General features: G+C 36.2%; 1 protein-coding gene and 1 pseudogene across 1 annotated transcript; both read right to left on the bottom strand.

Moving 5' to 3' along the window:
* Positions 1-7: 7 nt before the first annotated feature.
* Positions 8-24889, bottom strand: LOC116138624 (annotated as a pseudogene).
* LOC116138559 (nuclear pore complex protein NUP93A-like) lies at positions 13886-18075 on the bottom strand. Its single transcript, XM_031424275.1, has 4 exons — positions 18067-18075; positions 15463-15549; positions 14488-15390; positions 13886-14119 (listed from the first exon to the last, which is right to left on the bottom strand). Exons 1-4 carry the CDS (start codon positions 18073-18075, stop codon positions 13886-13888), a joined length of 1233 nt encoding a protein of 410 aa, XP_031280135.1.
* Positions 24890-25142: the final 253 nt, after the last annotated feature.

Here is a 25142-nt window from a genome sequence, read left to right as displayed (position 1 = left end):
GTGGCAATCATTTTCTACACCTTGGCTGCTGATGATAGTATGCATCAATTTCATCAAAGTAATCTCTAACGTTGTATAATCCACTTATAGGGTACAACGGCATTCTCATTACTTCCTTCAGTACTTGTGGTCTGAGATACATAAGTACCTGTGAGCATCATATAAAAAATTGTTATTTGTTGAGGTAATGATCTAAACAAAATGTTGTAGCAAAACAACTCCAGATTACCAACTAATATAACGATGTCTACAATGAAACACAACCTTATGCATTGGCAACAACATGCACGCCTTTATCACTAATCCACTTGATCTAGAATCATTTACAATCAATACCTGGGAAAAAAACGCAGAAATTATGCAAACAAAAGATAACTTCCCTGCTTGGTAGACACATAAGCTACAAGCAAGACGGACAAACATATCTAAATTTTTTTTTTCTTATAGAAGATAATACATTAGTTTTTCAACATATGTATCTCACTTTTATATATAAAGACATTGATATCGACCTCATTTGCGTCTTTAAAATGATTAACCTCATAGCTCTTTGGCCACTTGACTCGCCAGCATCTGCCATAGATATAAAAACTGATTAGAAGATTGCCTAAAGAGAGACTAATGGTACACAAATACATCAGTGCATCTTGACAATATAGACCTTTCTTTTCCACTGGCAGCGTGCAAGTTCTTCAACTAAGGCTTGTCCAGGGAATCCCCATCAGTGGCTAGTATAATGCATGATGCCTGTCAATACCAACATCTTTAAAACCAATGCCTTTATATGTTTATATTAGCCACAACTGAAAGTAAAGAAAGCCTATCATACCAACCTTTTTAAGTTACTCTTTGCAGTTCCACAGATACTGATATTTAGTGTCCTAGCTTTACAAAATACATAGAAGGTGCATTAGATCCAGAATTTTTAGCAAGTGCACAGAAAACACATGTTCTCAATATGAGAGAGAATCTCTATTTGTGCTCCACTTTTTGCCTTCAGGAATACCATATATATGACCCTCTCAATCACAAAGAATCAAATGCAGCAAAATGAAGCTAAATAAAGCAATCACCACCTAAGGGGAAAAGGTTACAGTCAGACCATGTATAGATAAACCTATTATCTACAAACAAGGACATGAGTATAGCATCTGGACATAACACTGGTGCCAAACATGCAACTCCGAAAATTAGAGACATGCAAACGTTGTACATGCTCACATTTGTGCATTTATGATATCAATCAAATACTGATTTATGATGATATACTTGTTTGCTTGTAAGTAAATCATCAAGCTTGAAATGTTTAGGTTTCATATTAAAAAAAAAAAAAAATTTGTTAAAAAATGGTGATGCGTTTTGCCACAACTGTCCATACATATGTTGGACAGGGTAGACACAAGCAATAAGTTTCAAGTGAACACACCAAATTTTCATCAGGGAAGTGTCCCCAAATCATACCACTGAAAAATGTTTGCAAATAGCAAGTTTTAGCCATAAAGATAAAAATGAATGGTTCATTACAAACTTAGTAAATGAAAGTTTAAATTACTTCAATTATAGAAATGTAACTCACATGGGACTAAAGGATACTTTCAATGATTAGACCTAAATTGTGTTGATGACAGGACATGCTAATAATTGACCTTAAAAATTATTCATATAATCCCCTAGGCAATATGCATAAACATGTAAATTTTTGAGGTAGTGTTGAAAAGAGATTCTCTTTGATAAGGTAGTTTCTTATATTGCATAGTTGAAACTTGAGATTCGAGATCCTAGTTGACATTTCTTGGTTGTTACATTTATAAGATCTTGTCAAGAGAAGTAAGCAAGCCATGAAAACAATTACTTTGAGATAATGAAAGTGACATGACTCAACATTTCAGTCAGCCAAACCTTGTCTTCAGGTGGCAAATCTTTTGTGGAAACTTGAGCAGGTGCTCCATTAGAACACTGACAATTACAAAAGCCAGCTTCCTCCATTGAAAGCTTGTCCATTTCACCTTCAACACCTATAATCAAAAGTTCAACATTGGTAAGTACGGAGGTCAATTAACAGTTAGCAGAAACTCTCGAAAATAAAGAGGAAGACATACAATGATGATTTCACTTTCTCCCTCTATATCATCCAAACCATAAAATACCTTGTCAGTATCCTTGTCCTGAAATAAGATCAGTACAAATTGATCTAAATAACGGTTAGTAGAGTTCATACGCATAAGCATTCAGAGTATAGAAGTGATATGAGAATCAAAAAAGGAACTGTCCAATGGATAAGTGAAAATTACTCCATCTCCATGCAGTCAAATTAAATTCAATGTTATGAGGGCTGCACATCACTGAACAACAGAATATACCTCCACTCGGTTTTATGTACATGAAAATCCCACTGACCAGGTTTATTAATAACCAATTTATGGTTTAATATGTATTTGGCACCAGTCAAAGGTAATTTTACAATAATGTGGCTTCACAGCAAATGTCTCCAGGAGGAATTAGTAATCTCATGTTAAAATTCAACTGTCTAAAAGGCACTTGTATTAGAACTCTTAAGTCATCATTTAATCTTCCATTGATCTAATTAAAAATTAGTTATAAAAACCTGCCAAAATATCTTCATGATGTCCCGATATTTGCAATTTACGAGCTTCCCCCCTTTTCCGATAAGTAAATGCAGTAACAATCTGGCAACAAATTAGATTAGATAGTGTCACATTTGGGCATATTGTAAGTTTTTGTCACATTAAGAAAGCTAACTTGGAGCTGCGCCTAATAGATTTCACTTTCTTCCACATTGCATGATGAAGAAAACTGTTGAGCAACTGTTCTAAACAGAAATAACTTTATTCCAATTGTTAACTATTTTTCAGGTTTTCCACAAAGTTTAACTCTGATAAAGACAATGGTAAGAAATAACAAATTTAACGTATGTTGGAGGAAGTCAATGTGAACAAAAGTTAACTGCTAATGAATTAAAACCATGTACCACCATCTGCCCTCTTTCAATATGGCTTCAGATTATATATATATATAGATATAGTGTGGTTGTGGTTGTGATCATGTGCCCATTCACAAGCCTTTGCACATAGGAGGGCCTGTCGAACTTAAACACTATTCGTAGGCTTTACCTCTTAATTTTACGGACAAAAACTGAATATTATCAAGAACAAAATGAGAATAATTATTTTCTTGTAGTCTAGACATGGTAAAGGCTATCAGCATCCTAGCATAGGATTTATAGTTCAAGATAGTTGGAAACTCATTATTCCAACATCTTACTCAAATATCTTTCTGCATGACACGATTTCTCTGTAGCGTCTCTGATGTATCATTCGCTTGGCAAAATAGCGACTAAGCTGAAACAGGACAAAATGTAAATTTTTTATTAAAAAACTGATGCAAAAGACAAAGATGATAAACTGATCAAGAATCAAAGCCTCAGAATCCTGTAAACTCAATAAAGAGAGGGAGAGAGAGATAATACGAATAACCATGCATATATAGTATACACTTATGAAATGAACAAGAAAAAGCATTTCTTGATGGCTTGAAAGCATAAATTGAAATGCACAAAGGGAGCTTCAGCAACTACACAGCAACAGTTGCCAGAAACCAATTTTTGAGGAAAGAAAACACCAGTAGAAGGCTAGTGCCCCTCAAGCAAACATCTAAAACATGTTTTGAATGAAAATAAAAGTTGTATTAGAAACAAGAAAATTAATCATGTACAATAGAAAACAGCGAATAACAGAATGCTTAAGATCTGTTAAACCCCCCATACGTAAGGTCTATAAGTCCAAGGGCAAGGGAAGGAAGAGGGGCAGGGTACAATAAGTGAGGGTCCAGTAGAGGATGTTGACGTGGCCAAGGAGGGGGATTAGGCAGGGGAATTCTGTTGTGGAAAGGGACACGTACAGGGAAGTTTGTTATGAAAAGGACACCTGGCTGACAGTTTGTTGAAGAATGACTATTTAAGAAGATGAAAGTGAGGAGGGAGGATATCTAGAAATATTATCATTGGCTGGTCTTGGAGGGTCCCAGCTCCTCGAATTGCTGGAATCTATTGATCTTTCTTTTTCTTGTAGTTGTGCTATTTTTCCTATCTTAGCTTCCATTAATATAAACCTCCATTTCTTCACTTGTGCATTTCCTGTGTTTGTGTGCTATGTGTGCATTGTTGTGGTTCTTTTTACAGGGAGTTCCATCAGATTGGTATCAGAGCTGTGTTGCCATCAATTTAACACTGGGGAATGGTCAAATAAAAAGGATAATAGGATGGATAATATGGAAAAAGAGATGAAATCAGTTCAAGAAGATATGAGTTCATCAAAACTAAGTGGGGAGTCTTAAGGAATACTTGGCCGAGATGAGAGAGTTGTTGAGGTTGAGAGAGGAGAGAGAGGAGAAACGTTACCAGAAAAAGAGAGCACCAGTCATCTTCCGAAATGCAGATTCAGGTGATTGGTGTGAACATGAACAAGACACAGGGGGGGACAGTGGAAAAGGGGAAGGAAATCCAGGAAGCTGGAGCTTCCAATCTTCAGTGGGGAGGACCCTTTTGGATGGACTTTCGCGCCGACCGATACTTCGCTATCAACAATATGGACCATCGGAGATGGTGGAGGCAGCGCTGTTTGCATAGAGGGCAGTGCACTAAACTGGTTACCAGTGGGTAGAAGGACGAGATCCCTTCAAGACATGGAAGAGCTCAAGGCTACTCTAATCGCAAGATTCAGACCATCTTTCAAGGGTCTGCACATGAGGCCCTAGTGGCACTAAACAGGCTCCACTGGACTAATACAGGAGATTTGAAGCCCTTACAGCTCCGTTCAAGGATTTGGAGAAGAATTGTTAATGGGGGTTTTCATAAATGGGCTTAGGGAAGAATTAGGCTGAGTTGAGAGTGTTAAGGCCTAATTCACTTCAAGAGGTCATTAACGGCCCACCGTGGAAAAAAAAATTGGGTAAGGAAAAGTGGAGGCCCAAAACATTTAAGGCCCAAGGCACCAGGGAAAATTATTCAAGGGTGTCCAACAGCCCAGACCCAACTCGTCAGACATGGTGGACCAACCCACCCAAGCTAGCAACTCAATCGGATTCGACCCGACCCGTCTGGTGGCCCAACGCAGCAAAATCACCTGAAACAAATCAGATCGCGTCATCTCGCGATTCACGACACCCGATAGACGCGAAAGGCTCAGAAATAGGAACGACGAGCTTAAGCAGGATCAAGTGGCGGTTTCCGGCGGCTGACTGAGGCGAGCTCCAGAGTAAACGTGAAAAGGCCTCTGCTTAAAGTGACGAAAAATTCACCCTAATCACGCGTATCGAAGTAAGTCCCTGCAGATTTTAGCTTTTGGAAGATGACAGTGAGGAGACAGCTGAAAACCCATGGGAAAATGATGATTTTCCTAGCCCAGAGAGTGACAATGTAGCGCTGTCTATGAACTCCATAGTGGATCACATCAGATCACACCTTGAAGGTCAGAGGACAATTGGTAAGAGTGAGGTGGTGGTGCTGGTTGATAGTGGGGCATCCCACAACTTTATTTCACAGGATCTGGAGAGAGGTTGGGCTTACAGTGGAAAAAGGGAAGCGATTTGGGTGATGATAGGGAATGGAGTAACAGTAAAGGGGAAGGGTGTGCCGACAGATTCATCTGAACGTGCAAGAGTACAGATTAACGGATTTCTTTCTTTTCCAGTTGGGGGTGCTGATGTGATTTTGGGGATTACGTGGTTGAGTTCCTTAGGGGACGTGTGCGCCAATTGAAGAAATTGACTATGAGATTTGAATTGGAAAGGGTTAGGGTCAGTTTGCAAGGGGACCCGTCTCTGATAAAGTCGGTGTATCCTTGAAATTCGATGCTACGCTCCATCAACAGTACAGGAGGAGGGATTCTGGTAGAATGTTGTACAATCGAAGAAAAGCCAGCCACATAGACGAAGACATCAACCCGCAAGTTCAGGAGTTTTGGAGATATCGGCATCTCTTCGACCAGCCCTCTAAACTTCCTCCACACCGTCCCCATGACCATGCCATAAACCTTAAGGAAGGAGCCCAAACACCCAACCTTAGACCATATGGAGCTATATTTCCAAAAAATGAAATTGAGAAATATTAGGAAATGTTAGCAGCCCGTCATCATCCAACCAAGTACCAGCCCGTTTGCCAGCCGGTGTTGTTAGTCAAGAAAAAGATGGGAGCTGGAGGTTTGTGTGGATTACAGGCCCTCAACAAGATAATAGTCCCCGACAAGTTTCCCATTCCGACCATCGAGGAACTATTGGACGAACTAGCCGGTGCAACAATCTTCTCTAAACTGGATCTCCATCCGGATACATCAAATTAGGATCAAGGACGAAGACATCCCCAAACAGCTTTCTGGACTCATGAGGGCCATTACGAGTTCTTGGTAATGCCCTTCGCGGTTGACCAACGCTCCTTCAACATTTCAATAACTTATGAACACTATTTTCAAAGTTTTACGTAAGTTCGTATTGGTTTTCTTTGATGATATCTTGATTACAGTAGTGACTTGGAGAACCACCTTAACACCTTGACAAGTCCTTCAAATCTTGGGTGACAATAACGTGGTGGTAAATTGGAAAAAATACTCATTCGGACAGCCTAGACTGGAATACCTGGGGCACCTATTTCAGCACAGGGGTGGAGGCTGCCACAAAAAATTGCAGCTATGGTTTCCTGGCCTCACCACCAATGTTAAAAGTCTCCGCGGCTTCTTGGGTTTAACGGATATTATCGCAGTTGTTAAAGGTATGGCAACATAGCCAACCACACCCAACGGCTCTTGAGAAAAACGGTTTTTAATTGGGATAAGAGGCGCAGCAGGCTTTTCACGCCTTAAAGAGGCTATGGCTCATTCCAGTAGTTGCAGCCCCAGATTTCAGCCTTCCATTCGAGATCCAGACGGATGCTTCAGACCAATGTATGGGAGTGTTTTGGTGCAACACAAGCGACCCATACGTACCCTAAGTAAAGCACTCTCCCTCAGCTAAACAAAATCGTTTATGAAGAGAACTCATGGCGGTGGTTTTCGCTGTGCAAAATTGAGTCCGTATCTATTGGGCAGAAGTTTATCATTCGAACGACCAGCGAAGCCTTCAATTCCTCAAGGATCAGCGGATTAAACACCTGACAGCAGAAATGTTGTCCAGTTGATGGGGTATTCCTTTGACATTCAGTATTTACCCGCGCCACAAATAAGGTAGCGGATGCACTATCTAGGCGAGACGGAACCAAGAATTATCGTCCTTGTCAAAATTCAGGTTTTTTGGAGTATGAGGACTTAGCCAACGAAGCCCACCAGGACCCCAAGCTACGGCAGTTGATTCAAGCATTGGTTTTGGACTCTAACAGCCGACCACATTATAAACTCCACCATGGGTGTCTCATGTACAAAGACAAGTTAGTGTTACCTAGAGGTTCTCGTTTGTTCAAAGCTACTGACTGAACTCCATTCATCCATCAGGAGGCCATTCGGGTTTTTTTCGGACATACAAAGGGTGTCCAATGTGGCTTAACTGGGCAGTATGAAGACAGCTGTCCAGGACTTTGTCCAAAAAATGCACCATGCTGCCAGGTTAATAAACATTAGCCTTGAAGCCCGCAGGGCTACTTCAACCACTTCCGATTCCGGCTCAGGCATTTGATGATTTGACAATGGATTTCATCGGAGGCTCCCAAGAACGAAAGGGTTTGACACATACTGGTTGTAGTGGACCGTTTGACTAAATACAGCCATTTCATACTTCTGTCACACCCTTAACACCCAAGGAGGTAGCCTTAGTTTTCATCAAGGAATAGTAAAGCTTCAGGGTTCCCTAACCATCATCTCAGATAGGGACAGAATTGTTTATGCGTAATTTTGGCAGAAATTTTCAAAATGTCAGGTACAACTCTGAATTCAGCTCGGCTTACCATCCCCAAACGGATTGGCCAAAGCGAAGTGGTGAACCGGTGTCTGGAGACTTACCTCCGCTGTTTCTGCAGCTCACAGCCCGTCCAATGGCCCAACTGGTTATCATGGGCTGAATTCTGGTACAATACGACCTTATCATCCATCCACTAAGATGACGCCCTTTAAAGCATTGTACAGCCGAGGGACCCTCGACTCTCCTTAAACTCTCCGATTACCCTCTGCGGTCGAGGGAAGTAATCAGCAGATCAAGAACTCAATGCCCTTCTCAGACCTTAACATAACCTGGAAGTCGCACAAGCTCATATGAAAACCAAGCGTGACAGCCACCGAAGAGACATCCAGTTTTCTCCAGGAGATTGTTATCTCAAGCTTCAGCCATACAGTTTAAATCTCTAGCCACACGGTTGAATGAAAAATTGAGCCCCGGTTCTATGGACCCTTCCAAGTGGTCAAAAGATTGGTCAGGACATACAAGTTAGAACTACCCATAGCACACGCATCCCCCGTTTTTCACGTATCCCAATTGAAGCTCTGCCTCCATAGTTCATTCCCTGTATAGACCCCTACCATCTGGTCTCACAAAAGACCTGAACTTCAGGTTCAACCCGAGGCAGTGTTGGATGTGCAGAATCTGATAGATGGCTCCACTGAGGTACTATCAAATGGAAGACCTGCCTACTTTTGACCCACCTGGGAATCTTTTGAGGTCATCAATACTCAGTTTCCTAATTCCTCCTTGGGGACAAGGTGGCACGTCAAGGGAGGGGTATTGTTAGACCCCCCATACGTAAGGTCTATAAGTCCAAGGGCAAGGAAGGAAGAGGGGCAAGGGTACAATAAGTGAGGGTCCAGTAAAGGATATTGACGTGGGCAAGGAGGGGGATTAGCAGGGGAATTCTGTGTGGGAAGGGACACATACAGGGGAAGTTTGTTATAGAAAAGGACACATGGCTGACAGTTTTTTAAAGAATGACTATTAAGAGATGAAGTGAGGAGGGAGGATATCTAGAATATATTAATCATTGGTGGTCTTGGAGGTCCCCACTCCTCGAATTGCTGGAATCTGTTGATCTTTCTTTTTCTTGTAGTTGTGCTGTTTTTCCTATCTTAGCTTCCATTATATAAACCTCCATTTCTTCACTTGTGCATTTCCTATGTTGTGTGCTGTGTGTGCATTGCTGTGGTTCTGTTTTATAGGGAGTTCCATCACTATCAAACAATTTTTACAACTCATAACAAAAAAATAATTGCAAAACAGAACAAAGATCACACACAAAACAAAAGGTAAAATCCAGCACCTGGTCACATAGTGGCTCTAGTCTAGACCCTCCTCTGTGACTTCTCTTATTGTCTTCTTTGGGCAATGTGGTTCAATCTTGAACGTGATGAAGTGCTGTCTCCAAAGGCCTGCAAGTGTAGATGCAACATCAATCTAAGAGTCAAATAAAAATACTCACCAACATATAACTGCAAACATTTCGCTAACTGTTACAAAGAATATCTTACACTCGGCAGCCTTTCCATTCACATTTGCACAACACAACACCACATAGCGAGCACATAGAAATTGCCAAAAAATAAATAAATAAAATAACAGAGAGGTAAGTGATGATCTGTTAAGAACAGAAAAGAAGAAATTAAAGGAGGAAACTATAGTAGCATCCCATCAGGGTGATGTAAACAGACAAGCTTTTTCCTCCTGAATCACCACCATTGCCCTAATATACAAAGAACAATGAAAACAACAAAACCAACATTATGTGTTAATCCATAAGATTGATAAGAATGAAACATGAAGATCTGAAAGCAGATCTACATCAGACAATTAAATCAAGAATTAGTTCAAGTCTACCGGCAGAGCTTCATGGCACCAACACATCACAGTAAGTCATCTCGCGAATTGTAGTAAAGCAACTCAAATTGGTTAGTCATCTGGAGTTTCTTAATTGTAATTGGTTTTTTCTAGTACAATTATTACATTACACAGCAGTTAATTCATATCTACAAAAACCTCAAAAAAATGTCCATATCATGTGCATAAACCATGACATTCAGAAAAACAAGAGAAACAAACAAAACCCGATCCCATAAATTGAACAAAACAAAACCCGATTCGCAAAATTGAACACAGGAACACAACTTACAGCTGGGACAAAGACAAACTATACTAGCCAGGACACATTTCTACATATCCATCCCCAGCTCTTCAAGTAATCGTCAAAAACATGCAAACGGCCGCAAACAACGCGCATTACTATATCCTCAGAAAGAACCACAAAACAAACACAAACATCAGTTTCACAGACACTCTTTAAATGTACTCAAACCTATAAATTACTCCTTCTCTATCCTCAACGAGATATTAATTTACAAATCCCTTTAAATGAATAATAGACTAATACAAAAAGCACGTAAACAAACAAAACCTGGGACTAAGGAGAAGTCATGGTTTGGTTTTGGGTTTGAGAGTCAAAGGATGATGATTATACTACTATTATCAATGGATTTAAGCCAAAGCAGGAAGAAGGTGTGAAGAGGATTGTAAGAGGCGTATTACGAAGAAAGACGAGTGTAAGAACGGTGCTCTCAAGGTTCAGCGAGAGACATGAAGAATGAGAGTCTTGTTGAAGAAGAAAAAGCATTCTTAGTGTTTGAACAAATGTGTGAACTAATTGAGGGTGTTGGTGGGTTTTCAAAACGTTTTAGAACTTTAGACATGCTCATCTGGCATGGAAGCTCAAAACTGAACTCGTGAGACAAAGAAAGGAGTGACGGTTTGTTGTTTTAGAATTTTGGTGTCTTTTGTTTTTCTGATTTTTCAAAGATATTTGAAGGAAAACACACTTTTTTTCAAGAAAATGTTGGTAAGTGTTGAAAAACGAGTGATGTGAATGAATGAAAGGGTTAGGCAACAGCCCATGGCTTAGCCTCACATGAAAGCTAAGGGAAGGCGGAAGACAAAGAAGGGAACGGTGTGTTGTTTTTCAAGACAATCAGTGTTAGTCACAGTTCCATCTCAAGCTTTCTATAGCTGGAGATGTCTCGTAGATAAGACCACAAGCAGCAAAATCCTCGTGTACAAATCTGTTCAGTCGTGAAATAGAATAAAAACTGGTTTTATTATTTCATACCTATTCCCAATCTTAGTATTTTTCCTATTTTCAAAATAAACTGTTTGTTTTATTATTTGGGGAAATAATATTATATTTTATTAATTATTTTTAAACCCTTTAAATTTACTAATTTAAATAACAACCCCTAAAAAAGGTTTAAAAATTAACAAAAAAACTCCCACCCACCTATATTGCCAAATTCCAGCAACCACCGTCGGTGGTGGCCGAAATCTATCACAACAACCTAAAAACAATCGAATTGGCCGTTAATTCAACAATCTGACCTTTTCTAACCAGATCCATGGTGGATTAGGCCAAAAAAAGCTAGATGTGGTCGTCAGCGACAGCCAAAGAAATGGCCGTCGTTAACCATCAACGATGGTCATATCTTTGGCTATCTCTAATGGAAGCATTTTTTGTGCAATTTTCTAGGAAAAAATAAAACATAAAATTTGTAAACGAACGGGACCTTAAAAATTTGTGCTTTTTAATTGTCTCCTGCTCTGTTTTAATTTGAAAATATTTTACGTACGAAAAGAAAAATCTCTTTCTCCTTAAATTGAACTCATAATTGAAAGAACGTCAAGTAAATTAATGAAGGATAAACCATTTGCCTCAAGGTTCCTAAAGTCTTTTCACACACTAAAGTCTCATTTCAAGGATGGAAAGGTCTTTGTTCACAAAATCTTTTCCACACAAATAAGTCTTTTATTATTCCAGGAATTAAGTTGGATGCTATTTCCATCTACAAAAGAAGGAATTAGATTTTGTTGCAGCTTTTCACAAGATCTTTTTAAATCTAAGATACAAGAGAAGATTGATAGGGTTAAACACATCCAATGACCTTAGTAATGGCACAACATTTGAATCCCCGCTTATTACTTAATAGGTTTTTACTACTTCGGGATAATCATGGGACACAACAACATTATATAGGCTTTTACCTGTCCATCCCTCCATTGGGCGTTCAAGTGGCCAGTACAGAATGATAATTAGTATTAACATAAATAACATAACACATACAAATAATAATGCCATAACATACCATGTAACTTAGACATAACGGCAATCAGATTAAATATATTAGATGTCTTTTAGTTTAGGAGGTGTGACTTATAAACGTATCCTTGAGTCCACAAACAAATATCGAATTCCATGACAAAAATAAATTCAAGAGGAAAAGTTTTGCTATGAAAAAAATTCTAAAAACTTTCAATATTTTTGCATGCAGGAAAGAGAAGAATTACTTCCATCTCAAGAACTTCAAACTCTTCTTGAATCTCCAATAATTCAAGAAAAATTGTACTCAGAAGAGAAGTGTTTGGTTCGAAGAGAAATTCTGCAAACCCTAAAAGATGATCCTGAAATTCAATCAAAATCAGCCATTTTTGAGAGCATTGATGAGCTGCTGGAAACAAATAATGGCTGATTATTATTATTATTATTAATGACCATATTTATTTTATTCTGTTGTAGATTTTGACCTAGATGGTAGTTAATTAACCCTTGACTTGTATTGTAGGTATTAGAGACTAACCATTTTCTTTTCCAAGAAATGGAATATTAGTGTTTTTGTTTCGTGTCAATTTTAGTTTGATTATTGCCATAATTTAGACATTAATATGTATTAATTTATGTAATTATTTAATTAATTTCTTGGCGGCTACTCCACGATGAATATGTTTCCTAATTTTATGTGTTTAGTTTTGTAATTATCTTATTGGTAGTTAAATATAAATGAAATAAAATCTTAAATAAATTCCTAATATAATATAATATATATCTGGACAAATAATGTTAATAGAGTAGTGTCCTAATAATTCATATATAAAATTTTTTAATCAATGGAAATGGTTCCATGTCTAAATTATGTTAATCTATTATGACAAAATTCAAAGATTTTATGAAACATTATATGCAAAATAGAACATGTAATAATTAAAAGTTTAAGTGAGGATCCCAAAAACTTTGGAATAAAATGTTATACTTGCAATTAATTGAAAAATCATGATCAATTTATATGTTACATATATACGTTATTTTCTCTCTTATTTAATTCAGTATTATAGTTTTTAAACAAATATCACACATAAACATAAATTCTTCAATTAATTCATATAGTATCTTATTCTATACTATCATAAACTTCTCAACATTCCTTCACTATTAAATTATTGGAAAAATTACTCAGACACAATCCATTTTAAAAATCGCAACATTACAATTAAATGATGAGAAATCAAACTTAAGACTGTACACATATCCACACAATAGATATGGAACATGTTTAAGCTGATATGTTCCACATTTTTTTATTTAATATTTTTTAGTATTTAACTATTTATAATGGATGAAAAAAAAAAAAAAAAAACTTATTGTGTATTAATTTATTGGAATCAAGGATGAATAAGGTATTTATTTGGCTTAAGAAGATTGAAGGGAACACTTAAAATAAGGGTATGGAAGTGGAGAAGAGAAAGGGGTGAGCAAGAAGAAATATAAAAAAAGAAAAGAACAAAAAAGGAATAATCTTATTTAATTTTTAATATTGAAAAGACAGTAATATTCCTAAATTATACAGGACCTAATTTTTGTCTCAGGATAATCAGTCATTTTAACTTTCAAAAGACAGAATTGCCCCTTAGATGATAAGGGATTTTAAACGTCATCTGCATCCGGGCTGGATTGTGAATAATTTTCGAAATCACAGGCCTCTGATTGTAATACTAGAAAACACGGAGGTAGTAACTATTATTATTTTATAGGAAACTTATCGTATGTATGCGTGAAAAAAAATAAATTTGATAGTGGATCAGGTATCCACTGCTACAAAAAGTTGGCTAAAACTGATATAAGGAAATTGAAGGTAGTAAATAACCTGACTTCAGGATAATATTTGTCCATCTCCAAAATCTCATTGCCAGAATGAATGAGGCTAGAAGTCTGACTCTCACCATCCAATCTACCACGTGACAGGGCGCAAATTGCTTCAGAAAGACACTTATTAATTGTATCCAGTGCCATTGAAAACGCCCCAACTCTCTTCTGAATTTCTATTGACTGAATTTTGGTAATAAAATGAACGGTCAGAAACAAAAGCAACACCAAAATGTCAAACAAAAAACTAAATTTAGAGGAAACAAGTAGTTGGAGCAAACCCATAAACTAAGTAAAACATACATTTACCAGAAAGGTAAACAAGACACTTGATACAATTGAAAAAGGGCCAAAGAACATATAAAACAATGAGAGACTACAAAATGTGTGAGCTAGAAGTACATGACCACAAATATCAAAGACAATGTCAGAGTTATTAACCTATATGACTTGCCAGTAATTGGTTGATACTCATCCTTCATTATGCTTATTTAATATTTCAGATGCAATCCAAAAATAAAGACATCAAAGTGCAAGGGTAGAAAAATTACTTTGTCATACAGCCCAGCTTCCTGACACTGGCGAGCAGCTTCAAGTAGAAACTGTTGTCTTGCTTTGAAATCAGTTAAAAATCGTTTCAATTCACCTTCCTCTCCAGCACCTCTTGAACCAAGTAAAAGATAGAATCCACCATCTCGTAATAATAGCTCAGTAAGAAGTTGCTTTAGCATTAAGCTTTTCTGCCTTTGCTGATCGGCATTAGCTCTCCCAGTCCATGACAACTGTCCCCCACCAACTGCAGCAGCAGCTTGTGCATAATACTCTAAAGCAATCTGGAGATTACCAAGACGTAGATATGCAGACCCATACTGCCTAATCATGCTGAATGCCTCTGCATAAGCATCCATTAACCCCAGTTTTTGTCCAGCATCAGCACCTTCATAAAGGACCCCATGGTCTGCCAGAACAATTGACATGTGGACAGCATCAATGTTGTATCCTTCATCTCCTGCTTCCTTTGACAAGTATAGGATAGCTGGTAACAACTGAATACTTAAGAGCAAAACATATGGGTACACAAGAGGGTCCTTTCCATTCTTTGTATAATACGAAGGGTCAAATTTATTTAGGTAAGCCTGCAGATCATCCAAACTGTATGGTGCCAGACCCTCATTCAATATAACAGATGAGGCTCCACTGGGTACATCCCGTACAGCCGACAATTTGAACCACAAGAAATCCTCTATAGTATTGAATAGAGTTGGTATATCTCTAAGCAGGCGATCAATTTGCCTGCGACAACCAGATATGATAGCATAGAGTAACAACTTTTTCTTGTCATATGCAGGTCGACCCACACGATCACCCATTCTGAACATTTTTTCACATTCTTCTGAAGCAGCAGCTGCAATCTCTGGAGGCACCATACCTCCAGTGTTAATCCACTCTGTAAGCTGTCAAAAATGAAGTAACAATTAAGGAGTGATTATAAGGTATTATGTACTGACGGAATGAACAATCAGTACCACAGGAGCAAACTGATTTGAAGGACGGGATGATAAGGCAACATTTCTTGCTTCATCATAGTATCCAGTTCTCAAGCAAAAATAAATCTGTCACATAAAAAAAAAATGCAGTTAAATGAAGTAAAATAAAAAATGAGTAATCTATCATAAAATCAATAAAACTGATTCAATTCTCTGCCAATCAACCAAATCTGTTAATGATCTAAGAAATAAAAAATACACAAGAAAATACAGTGGGTGGCCTTTTCTGTTCTACATTTAAATATTTTTTTAAGGAGTGGTCCTTCCTTCAATATAAGCAACCAAAATAATAATAATAATAATAATAAAATAAAAATCCGAAAATGGTCTCTCTACAACAGAAAATGCGAACTAAAGCTAACAGCAATGTCACTAGAGACTAGAGGTCATAAGTTTCAAAGATCAAGTTTGTGGCTATTTGAGTTCTTCACATCTTCCCTCTAGCCTATTAGTGAAAAAACAAGGCCCCGAGAAATATGGAGCACAATGTCACAACAAAAATAAAAGCAAACAACGCTAGCAGCAAATTTTGGCCGAATGACTTGTGCACACCGGTTTACCGTAACAATAAGTTGGTACCTAAAAGGTTTTGAAACGACAAATAGGTACCTTCTGTCATATTCTGTTAGTGATTTCTGTTTATTAATAGTAAAAAGACTAAAATGCCCTTTAAAGTTTCAATTTTAGTTTTTTATAAATTTAAAAATTTCTAAAAAACCCCCTAGATTTGCTAATTTAATTAAACACCCCTATATATAAAAAGTTTGTTAAATGACAAAAACACCCCCACCACCCCCAGTGCCAGATTCCAGCCACCATCGTCGGAATCTGGCCTTCGGATCTGTGTCGTAAGGTGCCGATCTGGCCCTTTCCGGTCAGATCCGCCACGGATCTGGCCGGAAAAGGCAAGATCTGGCCGTCGAAGCAGCAGCCAGATCTGGCCTTTTCTGGCCAGATCAGCCACGGATCTGGCCAGAAAAGGCCAGATCGACGCGTTACGACACAGATCCGACGGGTCTGTGTCGTAACACAACTTTCCGGCCAGATTCTGGCGGTGGTGGCCGGAATCTGGCACTGCGGGTGGCAGGGGTGTTTTTGTTATTTTACAAAATTTTTATATATTGGGGTATTTAGTTAAATTTGTAAACCTATGGGGTTTTTTAGAAAATTTTCAATTTATAAAAAACTAAAATTCAAACTTTTAAGGGCATTTTAGTCTTTTCACTATTAATAAACAGAAATCACTAACCGAACATAACGGAAGGTACCTATTTGTCGTTTCAAAACCTTTTGGGTACCAACTTATCGTTACGACAAACCTTGGGTACGTGTAAGTCGTTCTCCCGCAAATTTTACATAATCCAGAGCAAACATTTATATTTCACTCATAGTGTACAAAGAGTTAAAGACTAGAGGTCACAATTTCAAAAGATTCCAGATACATAACACAAAATTATGCTTCCAAGATTAATATGTATTAATTTATGTAATTATTTAATTAATTTCTTAGCGCCTACTCCAAGATTAAGTATTTCCTTATTTTATGGGTTTAGTTTTGTAATTATCTTATTGGTAGTTACATATAAATGAAATAAAATCTTAAATAAATTCCTAATATAATATAATATATATTTGGACAGATAATGTTAACAGAGTAGTGTCCTAATAATTCATATATAAAAATTTTTAATCAATGGAAATGGTTCTGCGTCGAAATCCTAGTTAGTAAATACAGGTATGGTAAAAAAAAAGTATAGGAATTCTACGATATGATACAGCAAATGGTGAAAAATACGTTTGTAAAAATTTGGTCATAAAATTTATATGCGAAAAAAATACGGTATTAGTGTATACTAAGGGTGTTCAAAAGAACCGGTTGGAACCGGAACCGGAACCGACAGGTACCCTGAGTTTGGTTCTGGTTCCTACCCAGAACTAGTTGTCAATGGGTAGGTTCCGATTCCAAATTTTTGGAACCATTACTGCGCAGTTTTGGTTCCTATAGTCCGGAACTGGAACCAGGAACCAGGAACCGAGACTAGTATAAAATAAAATTAAAGATTAGGGGGGTTAATAGAAACTTTTTGTAGAAAAATTAATGTGAATACATTTATATTTATATTTCATAACATTTAAAGTAAGTTGGTTTGACTTTTGAGAATCTACATTTACAAAGTAATGGAGTTTGTAATTTGTAATTTTATTTTTGTTAACAAGTGCCAGGTGGGAGGGTATTTGTAAGTTTTTAAGGGTTTTTTTGCCGCTTTTTAAAAATTTTGGGGGGTCATGTAATTTTACAGGGTACCCAGAACCAGAACCGGAACCATTGTTACAGGTTCTAGTTCTGGGTACTTAGGAACCGGAACCGTCGGTTTCGGTTCCTTCAAACAGTACAGGGTACCCGGAACCGAACACCCTAGTATATACGGGTTTAATACAACACATTATCAATAATATGGTTTGAAAAATATGGTAATATCAATCCTAATTTTAACACTTTCTATAGACCACATGGTTAAAATCAATATAGAATTTCATTATTTTCATTGTTTCTTGTTACATATTATTGGGTAATGGGTATACCATATACATAGCCTAACTATTTCTAAAAAGCTAACACTTAAAGTTTTATAAATTAAAAGTTTAAAACTTGTATAAACAAAAACTGTTATAACCATACAATACAAAACAACAAAACTAAATGGAATATTATGTTAAAACTTGTATAGAAATGTGTATCGTGACCGTGAGGCTTGAAGAGTTGAAGTCTTGGACTTGAAGCTTGGACCTTTGAGAAGAGAGTTAAAAAGAGAAGAGAAGAAGAGATCAAGACTCAAGAGATGAAGAAAAGAGAGTTAAAGCGATGAAGAACTGTTAAAGATTTGAAGAACTGTGGAAGAAAACTAAGGAAAACCAAAAGAGAAGGAGAAAAGAAAATCTTTTTTAGTCATACCCCACCCANTTTTTTTTTTTTTTTTTGCCTGCAATAATTAGGCAATAATACGTATATAATTCACGAATTATACGGATTGGACATATAATTCGTGTATTATACAACAACCTTAATAAAATATGTAAATTTGAGTTTATAGACAAATTTACTAAGTAGGGTCTAAATTGCTTTCATTTACAAATTTTGCATTCTGTTTTCATTTCTTTGCCTAATAAATGGTGAAAAATTTGCTCGGCTACCCTTTTTTTAAATTTTAGACGAGAGAACAGATGAAAAGCTTGTTAGAAGAGAAAAACATGAGCCCCACATTTTATATGAAAATTTAGAATTTTGATTAAAAAATTATTTATTCTCTTCCTTTTTTTTTTTTTTGTATTTTCTCTTTTTTTTTTTAAAACAATTTTTTTCTTAAATGAAAATATTTGTTAGTACAAAATTGCAAGGGGAACAAAAAAACCGATAAAAACATAAAATATATACATATTATGTTTTTATTGGTTGAATCTTAAATAAAAGGGGTTTCTTAACCCCTTGAAGGTTGAATCAAGTAATAAAATTTCTCCTGAAATTTCAAAAATTACATATATCCTCCCACAGTTATTATGTCACTTGAACTTTTAACATAAAAGGTTAATAAATATTTACCTAATTATCCTTCACTTTTTATTTTGACCCCATAAGCTTAAGGGCAAAGAGAATTCTATAATTTTATAATTACTATGAACTTCAAAATCCCTATAGACCATAGAGGGATTTTTGTTATTTAGTTACACCGCGTGGAATTATTGTTATTAAACCGTTAACACAATCAATCAACTTATTCATTGTTTTTAAATCTGTCTAAAATATTTATCTCCGACGATACTAATCCGGTGAATTCTCAATGCTATATTTTGCAGTAGAAAACGTGATTCAATATGCATGATTTCAGGTTTTTGATGAAGTATCTGTGCTACAAATTACCATGAAAAATTCCAAGGAAAAAAGTTATGAAATCCATTAGTAGTAATTTGCTGCATATCTTTACCATGAATTTGAACTGAAAAAGCATGAACAATAAAAGCATTATCAGTAAACTTATGCTGATTTCTGATAAGAATGTGCCTAAACCTTGAGTCGAGGGCCTAGATGGTTGAGTAAAACTCATCTTGAAAAGCCGGTTTACCAAACAAAGGTGTCCAACTCCTTATAAACCACTTAATCCCTCCAATCGTTTCCAATGTGATCTCCTAACAATTTCAAATATCATTTTAGGTTTTGTAGTCTTTTTGCAATGAATTGGGCACAGCCAGCCCTTAAGCTTTGCCAAGATCTTTCAACAATGGATACTATGTTTAAAAGAGAAATGAAAGAAACAAAACCCTGTAATTCTTTGAATGTGTTTCATATGAGCTTTATGTACACTGCATTTTTGCTTGGTCTGGAACTTGTAGCTGATGCAACTCCACATTTTCTATTACTTCCTTCAGAGCACCTCGACCCAGAAACATGAGAACCTATGGCCACAAACCAAACACCGTAGTAAGAACACCTGCAGATCATCCTTAGAAACAAAACTTTTACAGATTTTGACAGAAAATAAAATAAAAACGTTACTATTAAATTTTTTCCAGCTATTTTAATCCCAGTCCTCTTATTCCAAGCCCGTGAAACAATGAGGACATTACAATTCATGGATGAATATATAATAAATGAGAGAAAGCAATGTCATTTTTTAACTATCATCAATTCTATATACCAGTTGGAGAAAGTACAGAACAAAAGCTAGATGATGGCAAAGATGTTGATTAGTAGACATAACCAAATATGGTCAAACTACTTCATTATTGCTTGCTTCGAAAGAAAAACAGAAAAGGAAATGAGGAAACAAGAATCAAACCTCATTTGCATCATTGAAGCAACAGAACTCATCTTTCTTATGCCATTGGACACGCCAGCATCTGAAAACCGACAAAGTACATAAAGAGATAATTGTAAGTATTTGGAAACTACTTTTGGGGGAATATATAAACAGAATTCAGACTATAAACCTCAAACATGATGATTATCAGTAGACGAGGTATACTATTGTAGTAAAATTTCTGTTTATAGTGTTACTACAAAAGATATTGCCTACATTAAGGTTTCACTGCGTCAAGATTTTGCACCACCAATTTGATAATTCAGTGCTATCTTTACAATCCTAGATACCACCAATTAAAGCAAAAGCTATAAACTTTGGACTACTGATAAGCAGGCTTCATCAAATTTTGGTCTTAATCACTGATTAGAGTCCCAAGTTTCTGAAGCACATGAAAGGAATTAATTTATAATTGAAACCTCTGCTTTCCAAGATGGCGTGCTAGCTCTTCAGCCAAGGCTTGACTGGGTATATCACCATCAATTACCAGGATAATGAAAGAAACCTCAAGATTCATTTATGCTTTTAAGAAATAAGATCAAGCAATGAAGAGAGGAAAACCAATAAAAATTTCCATATTGGGTCAAGCATGCATATGTAATAAGTTTACCTTATCCAAGTGCTCTTTGTAATTCCATATATACTGATATCCAGTATCCTATGTTTCCAAACATGGACAAAAAAGTCATTGTCGAAATGCCAAGTTTGATATGAAAATTTTAAAAATTATGCATAAGATACAGATACATAATGTCCTAGCTTCACAAAATACACAGAAAGTGCATTAGATCCAGAATTTTTAGCAAGTGCACAGAAAACACATCTTCTCAAATGATGAGAGAGAATCTCTATTTGTGCTCCACTTTTTTGCCTTCAGAAATACCATGTGTATGACCTTCTCAATCACAAAAGATCAAATTCAGCAAAGTGAAGCTTAAATAAAGCAACCACCACTTAAGGGGAAAAGGTTACAATCAGACCATGTATTAGATAAACCTATTATCTACAAACAAGGACATGAGTATAGCATCTGGACGTAACACTGGTGTCAAACATGAAACTCTGAAAAATTAGAGACATGCAAACAGTTTTACATGCTCACATTTGTGCATTCATGACATCAAATCTAAATACTGATTTATGATGATATACTTGTTTGCTTGTAGAAAACAACAAAGGGTAAGTAAATCATCAAGCTTGAAATGTTTAGGTTTCATAAAAAAAAATTGTGAACCCTCAAAATGTTACTATATACTTAAAAAATGGTGATGCGTTTTGCCACAACTGTCCATACATATGTTGGGCAGGGGTAGGCACAAGCATTGAGTTTCAAGTGTAACACACCAAATTTTCATCAGGGAAGTGTCCGTCAGATCATACCACCGAAAAATGTTGCAAATAGCAAGTTTTAGCCATAAAAGACAAAAATGTATGGCTCATTTACAAACTTAGTAAATTAAAGTTTACAGTTTATAAGATCCTAGTTGACATTTCTTTAGTTGTTACATTTTATAAGATCTTGTCAAGAGAAGTGAGCAAGCCATGAAAACAATTACTTATGAGATAATGAAAGTGACATGACTCAACATTTTCAAGTCAGCCAAACCTTGTCTTCAGGTGGCAAATCTTTTGTGGAAACCTGAGCAGGTGCTCCATCAGTAACACTGACACAATTACGAAAGCCAGCTTCCTCCATTGAAAGCTTGTCCATTTCACCTTCAACCTATAACCAAGAGTTCAACATTTGTAAGTACGGAGGTCAGATTAACAGTTAGCAGAAACTCTTAGAAAACAGAGAGGAAGACATACAATGATGATATCACTTTCTCCCTCTATATCATCCAAACCATAAAATACCTTTTCAGTATCCTTTTCCTGAAATAGAAGATCAGTACAAAATTGATCTAAATAATGGTTAGTGGAGTTCACACGCTATAAGCATTCAGAGCATAAGAATTAATATGAGAATCAGAAAAAGGAACTGTCGAATGGATAAATGAAAATTACTCCATCTCCATGCAGTCAAATTTAAACTCAATGTTATGAAGGCTGCACACTCACTGAACAACATATTATACCTTCACTCAGTTTTATGTACATGAAAATCCCACTGACCAGGTTTATTAATAACCAATTTATGGTTTACATATATATTTGGCACCAGTCAAAGGTAAATTTTACAATAATGTGGCTTCACAGCAAATGAGATCTCCAAGAGGAATTAGTAATCTCATGTTAAAATTCAACTGTCAAATAGGCACTTGTAGTAGAACTCTAAGTCATCATTTAATCATTCCATGGATCTAATTAAAAATTAGTTAATAAAACCTGCCAAAATATCTTCATGACGTCCCGATATTTGCAATTTAGGAGCTTCCCCTTTTTCCGATAAGTAAATGCAATAACAATCTGGTAACAAAATTAGATAGATAGTGTCACCTTTAGGCATATTGTAAGTTTTTGTCACATTAAGAAAGCTAACTTGGAGCTGCGCCTAATAGAATTTCACTTTCTTCACATTGCATGATGAAGAAACCTGTTGAGCAACTGTTCTAAACAGAAATATAACTTTATTCACAATTGTTAACTATTTTTCAGGTTTTCACAAAGTTTAACTCTGATAAAGACAATGGTAAGAAATAACAAATTTAACATATGTTGGAGGAAGTCACATGGGAACAAAAGTTAATCGCTTAAATGAACAAAAACCATGTACCACCATCTGCGCTTTTTCGATATGGCTTCAGATTTTTTTTACATATTCCATAATCATTCCATAACTTATATATATATATATATATATAGTTGAGATTGTGATCATGTTCCATTCACAAGCCTTGCACATAAGGAGGCCTGTTAGAACTTAAACACTATTCCTAGGCTCTGCCTCTTAATTTTATGGACAGAAACTGAATATTTATCAAGAACAAAATGAGAATAATTATTTTCTTGTGGTCTAGACATAGTAAAGGCCATCAGCATCCTAGCATAGGATTTATAGTTCAAGATAGTTGGAAACCTCATTATTCCAACATCTTTTCTGCATAACACGATTTCTCTATAGCGTCTCTGATGTTATCATTCGCTCGGCAAAATAGCGACGAAGCTGAAACTGGACAAAATGTAAATTTTTATTACAAAACTGATGCACAAGACAAAGATGATAAACTGATCAAGAATGAAAGCCTCGAATCCCGTAAACTCAATAAAGAGATGGAGAGAGGGAGAGAGAGAGAATAATACGAATAACCATGCGTATAATAGTATACACATAAGAAATGAACAAGAAAAAGCATTTCTTGATGGCTTGAATGCATAAATTGAAATGCACAAAGGTAAGTTTCAGCAACTACACAGCAACAGTTGCCAGAAACCAACTTTTGAGGAAAAGAAAAGACCAGTAGAGAGGCTAGTGCCCCTCAAGCAAACATCTAAAACATGTTTTGAATGAAAAATAAAAGTTGTATTCAGCACAAGAAAATTAATCATGTGCAATAGAAAACAGCCAATAACAGAATTCTTAAGCTATCAAACTATTTTTACTAAACTCATAACCAAAAAATAATTGCAAAAACAGACCAAAGATCACACACACACAAAAAAAAAAAAAAAGGGTAAAATCCAGGAACCTGGTCACATAGTGGCTCTAGTCACAGACCCTCCTCTGTGATTTCTCTTATTGTCTTCTTTTGGGCAATTTTGTTCAAACTTGAACGTGATGAAGTGCTGTCTCCAAACGCCTGCAAGTGTAGATGCAACATCAATCTAAGAGTCAAAATAAAAATACTCGCAAACATATAACTGCAAACATTTCAGCTAACTGAGACAAAGAATATCTTACACTCGTGCAGCCTTTCCATTCACATTTTGCACGACAACACACCCATATAGCTGTGACTCTGAGCACACAGAAATTGCCAAAATAAATAAATAAAATAACAGAGAGGTAAGTAGTGATCTGTTAAGAACAGAAAAGAAGAAATTATAAAGAAGGGAGGTATAGGTAGCATACCTATCAGGGCTGATGTAAACAGACAAGCTTTTTTCCTCTGAATCACCACCATTGCACTAATATACAAAGAACACTGAAAAACAACAAAACCAACATTATTGTTAATCCATAAGATTGGATAAGGAATGAAAAACGAAGATTCAAAAGCATATCTACATCAAGAAATTAATCAAGAATTAAGTTCAAGTCTACCGGCAGCTTCATGGAACCAACACATCACAGTAAGTCATCCTCACGAATTTTTAGCAAAGCAACTCAAATTTGGTTAGCCTCTCTCAGTTTCTTAAATTGATATTTGTTTTTTCTAGTACAATTCTCATTACACAGCAAGTTAATTATATCTACAAGACCTCAAAAAAATGTCCATAACTCATGTGCATAAACCGTGACATTCAAGGAACACAAAGAGAACAAAACAAAACCCGATTCCCATAAATTGAACAAAACGAAACCTGATTCGCATAAATTGAACTCAAAGAACACAACCTACAGCTGGACAAAGCAAACCATACTGGCCAGGGACACATTTCTCCATATCCATCCCCAGCCCCTTCAACTTAATCGTCAAAACATCCAACGGACGCAAACCCAAACGCCGATTACTTTATCCTCAGAAAGAACCACAAAACAAACACAAACATTAGTTTCACAGACACTCTTTAAATGTACTCAAAAACATATAAAATTAATTCATTCTCTATCCTCAAAGAGATATTAATTTTACAAATACCCTTTAAATGAATATATAGACTAAATACAAAAGCAAGTAAAACAAACAAACCTGGGGCTGAGGA

This window comes from Pistacia vera, unplaced genomic scaffold (genome assembly GCF_008641045.1).
Source record: "Pistacia vera cultivar Batoury unplaced genomic scaffold, PisVer_v2 Contig342, whole genome shotgun sequence".
Classification (NCBI taxonomy): domain Eukaryota; kingdom Viridiplantae; phylum Streptophyta; class Magnoliopsida; order Sapindales; family Anacardiaceae; genus Pistacia; species Pistacia vera.
This window is presented reverse-complemented; position numbering and strand designations above follow the sequence as displayed.

What these genes read in the sequence shown, in the direction of transcription:
- LOC116138559 (XM_031424275.1), bottom strand. An exon ending in CAAATCAGTTTGCTCCTGTG is followed by an intron (nt 15,391 to 15,462) that starts GTACTGATTGTT and finishes CATTTTTGACAG; the next exon opens with CTTACAGAGTGGATTAACAC. An exon ending in AAGCTGGGCTGTATGACAAA is followed by an intron (nt 14,120 to 14,487) that starts GTAATTTTTCTA and finishes ACCAAAATTCAG; the next exon opens with TCAATAGAAATTCAGAAGAG.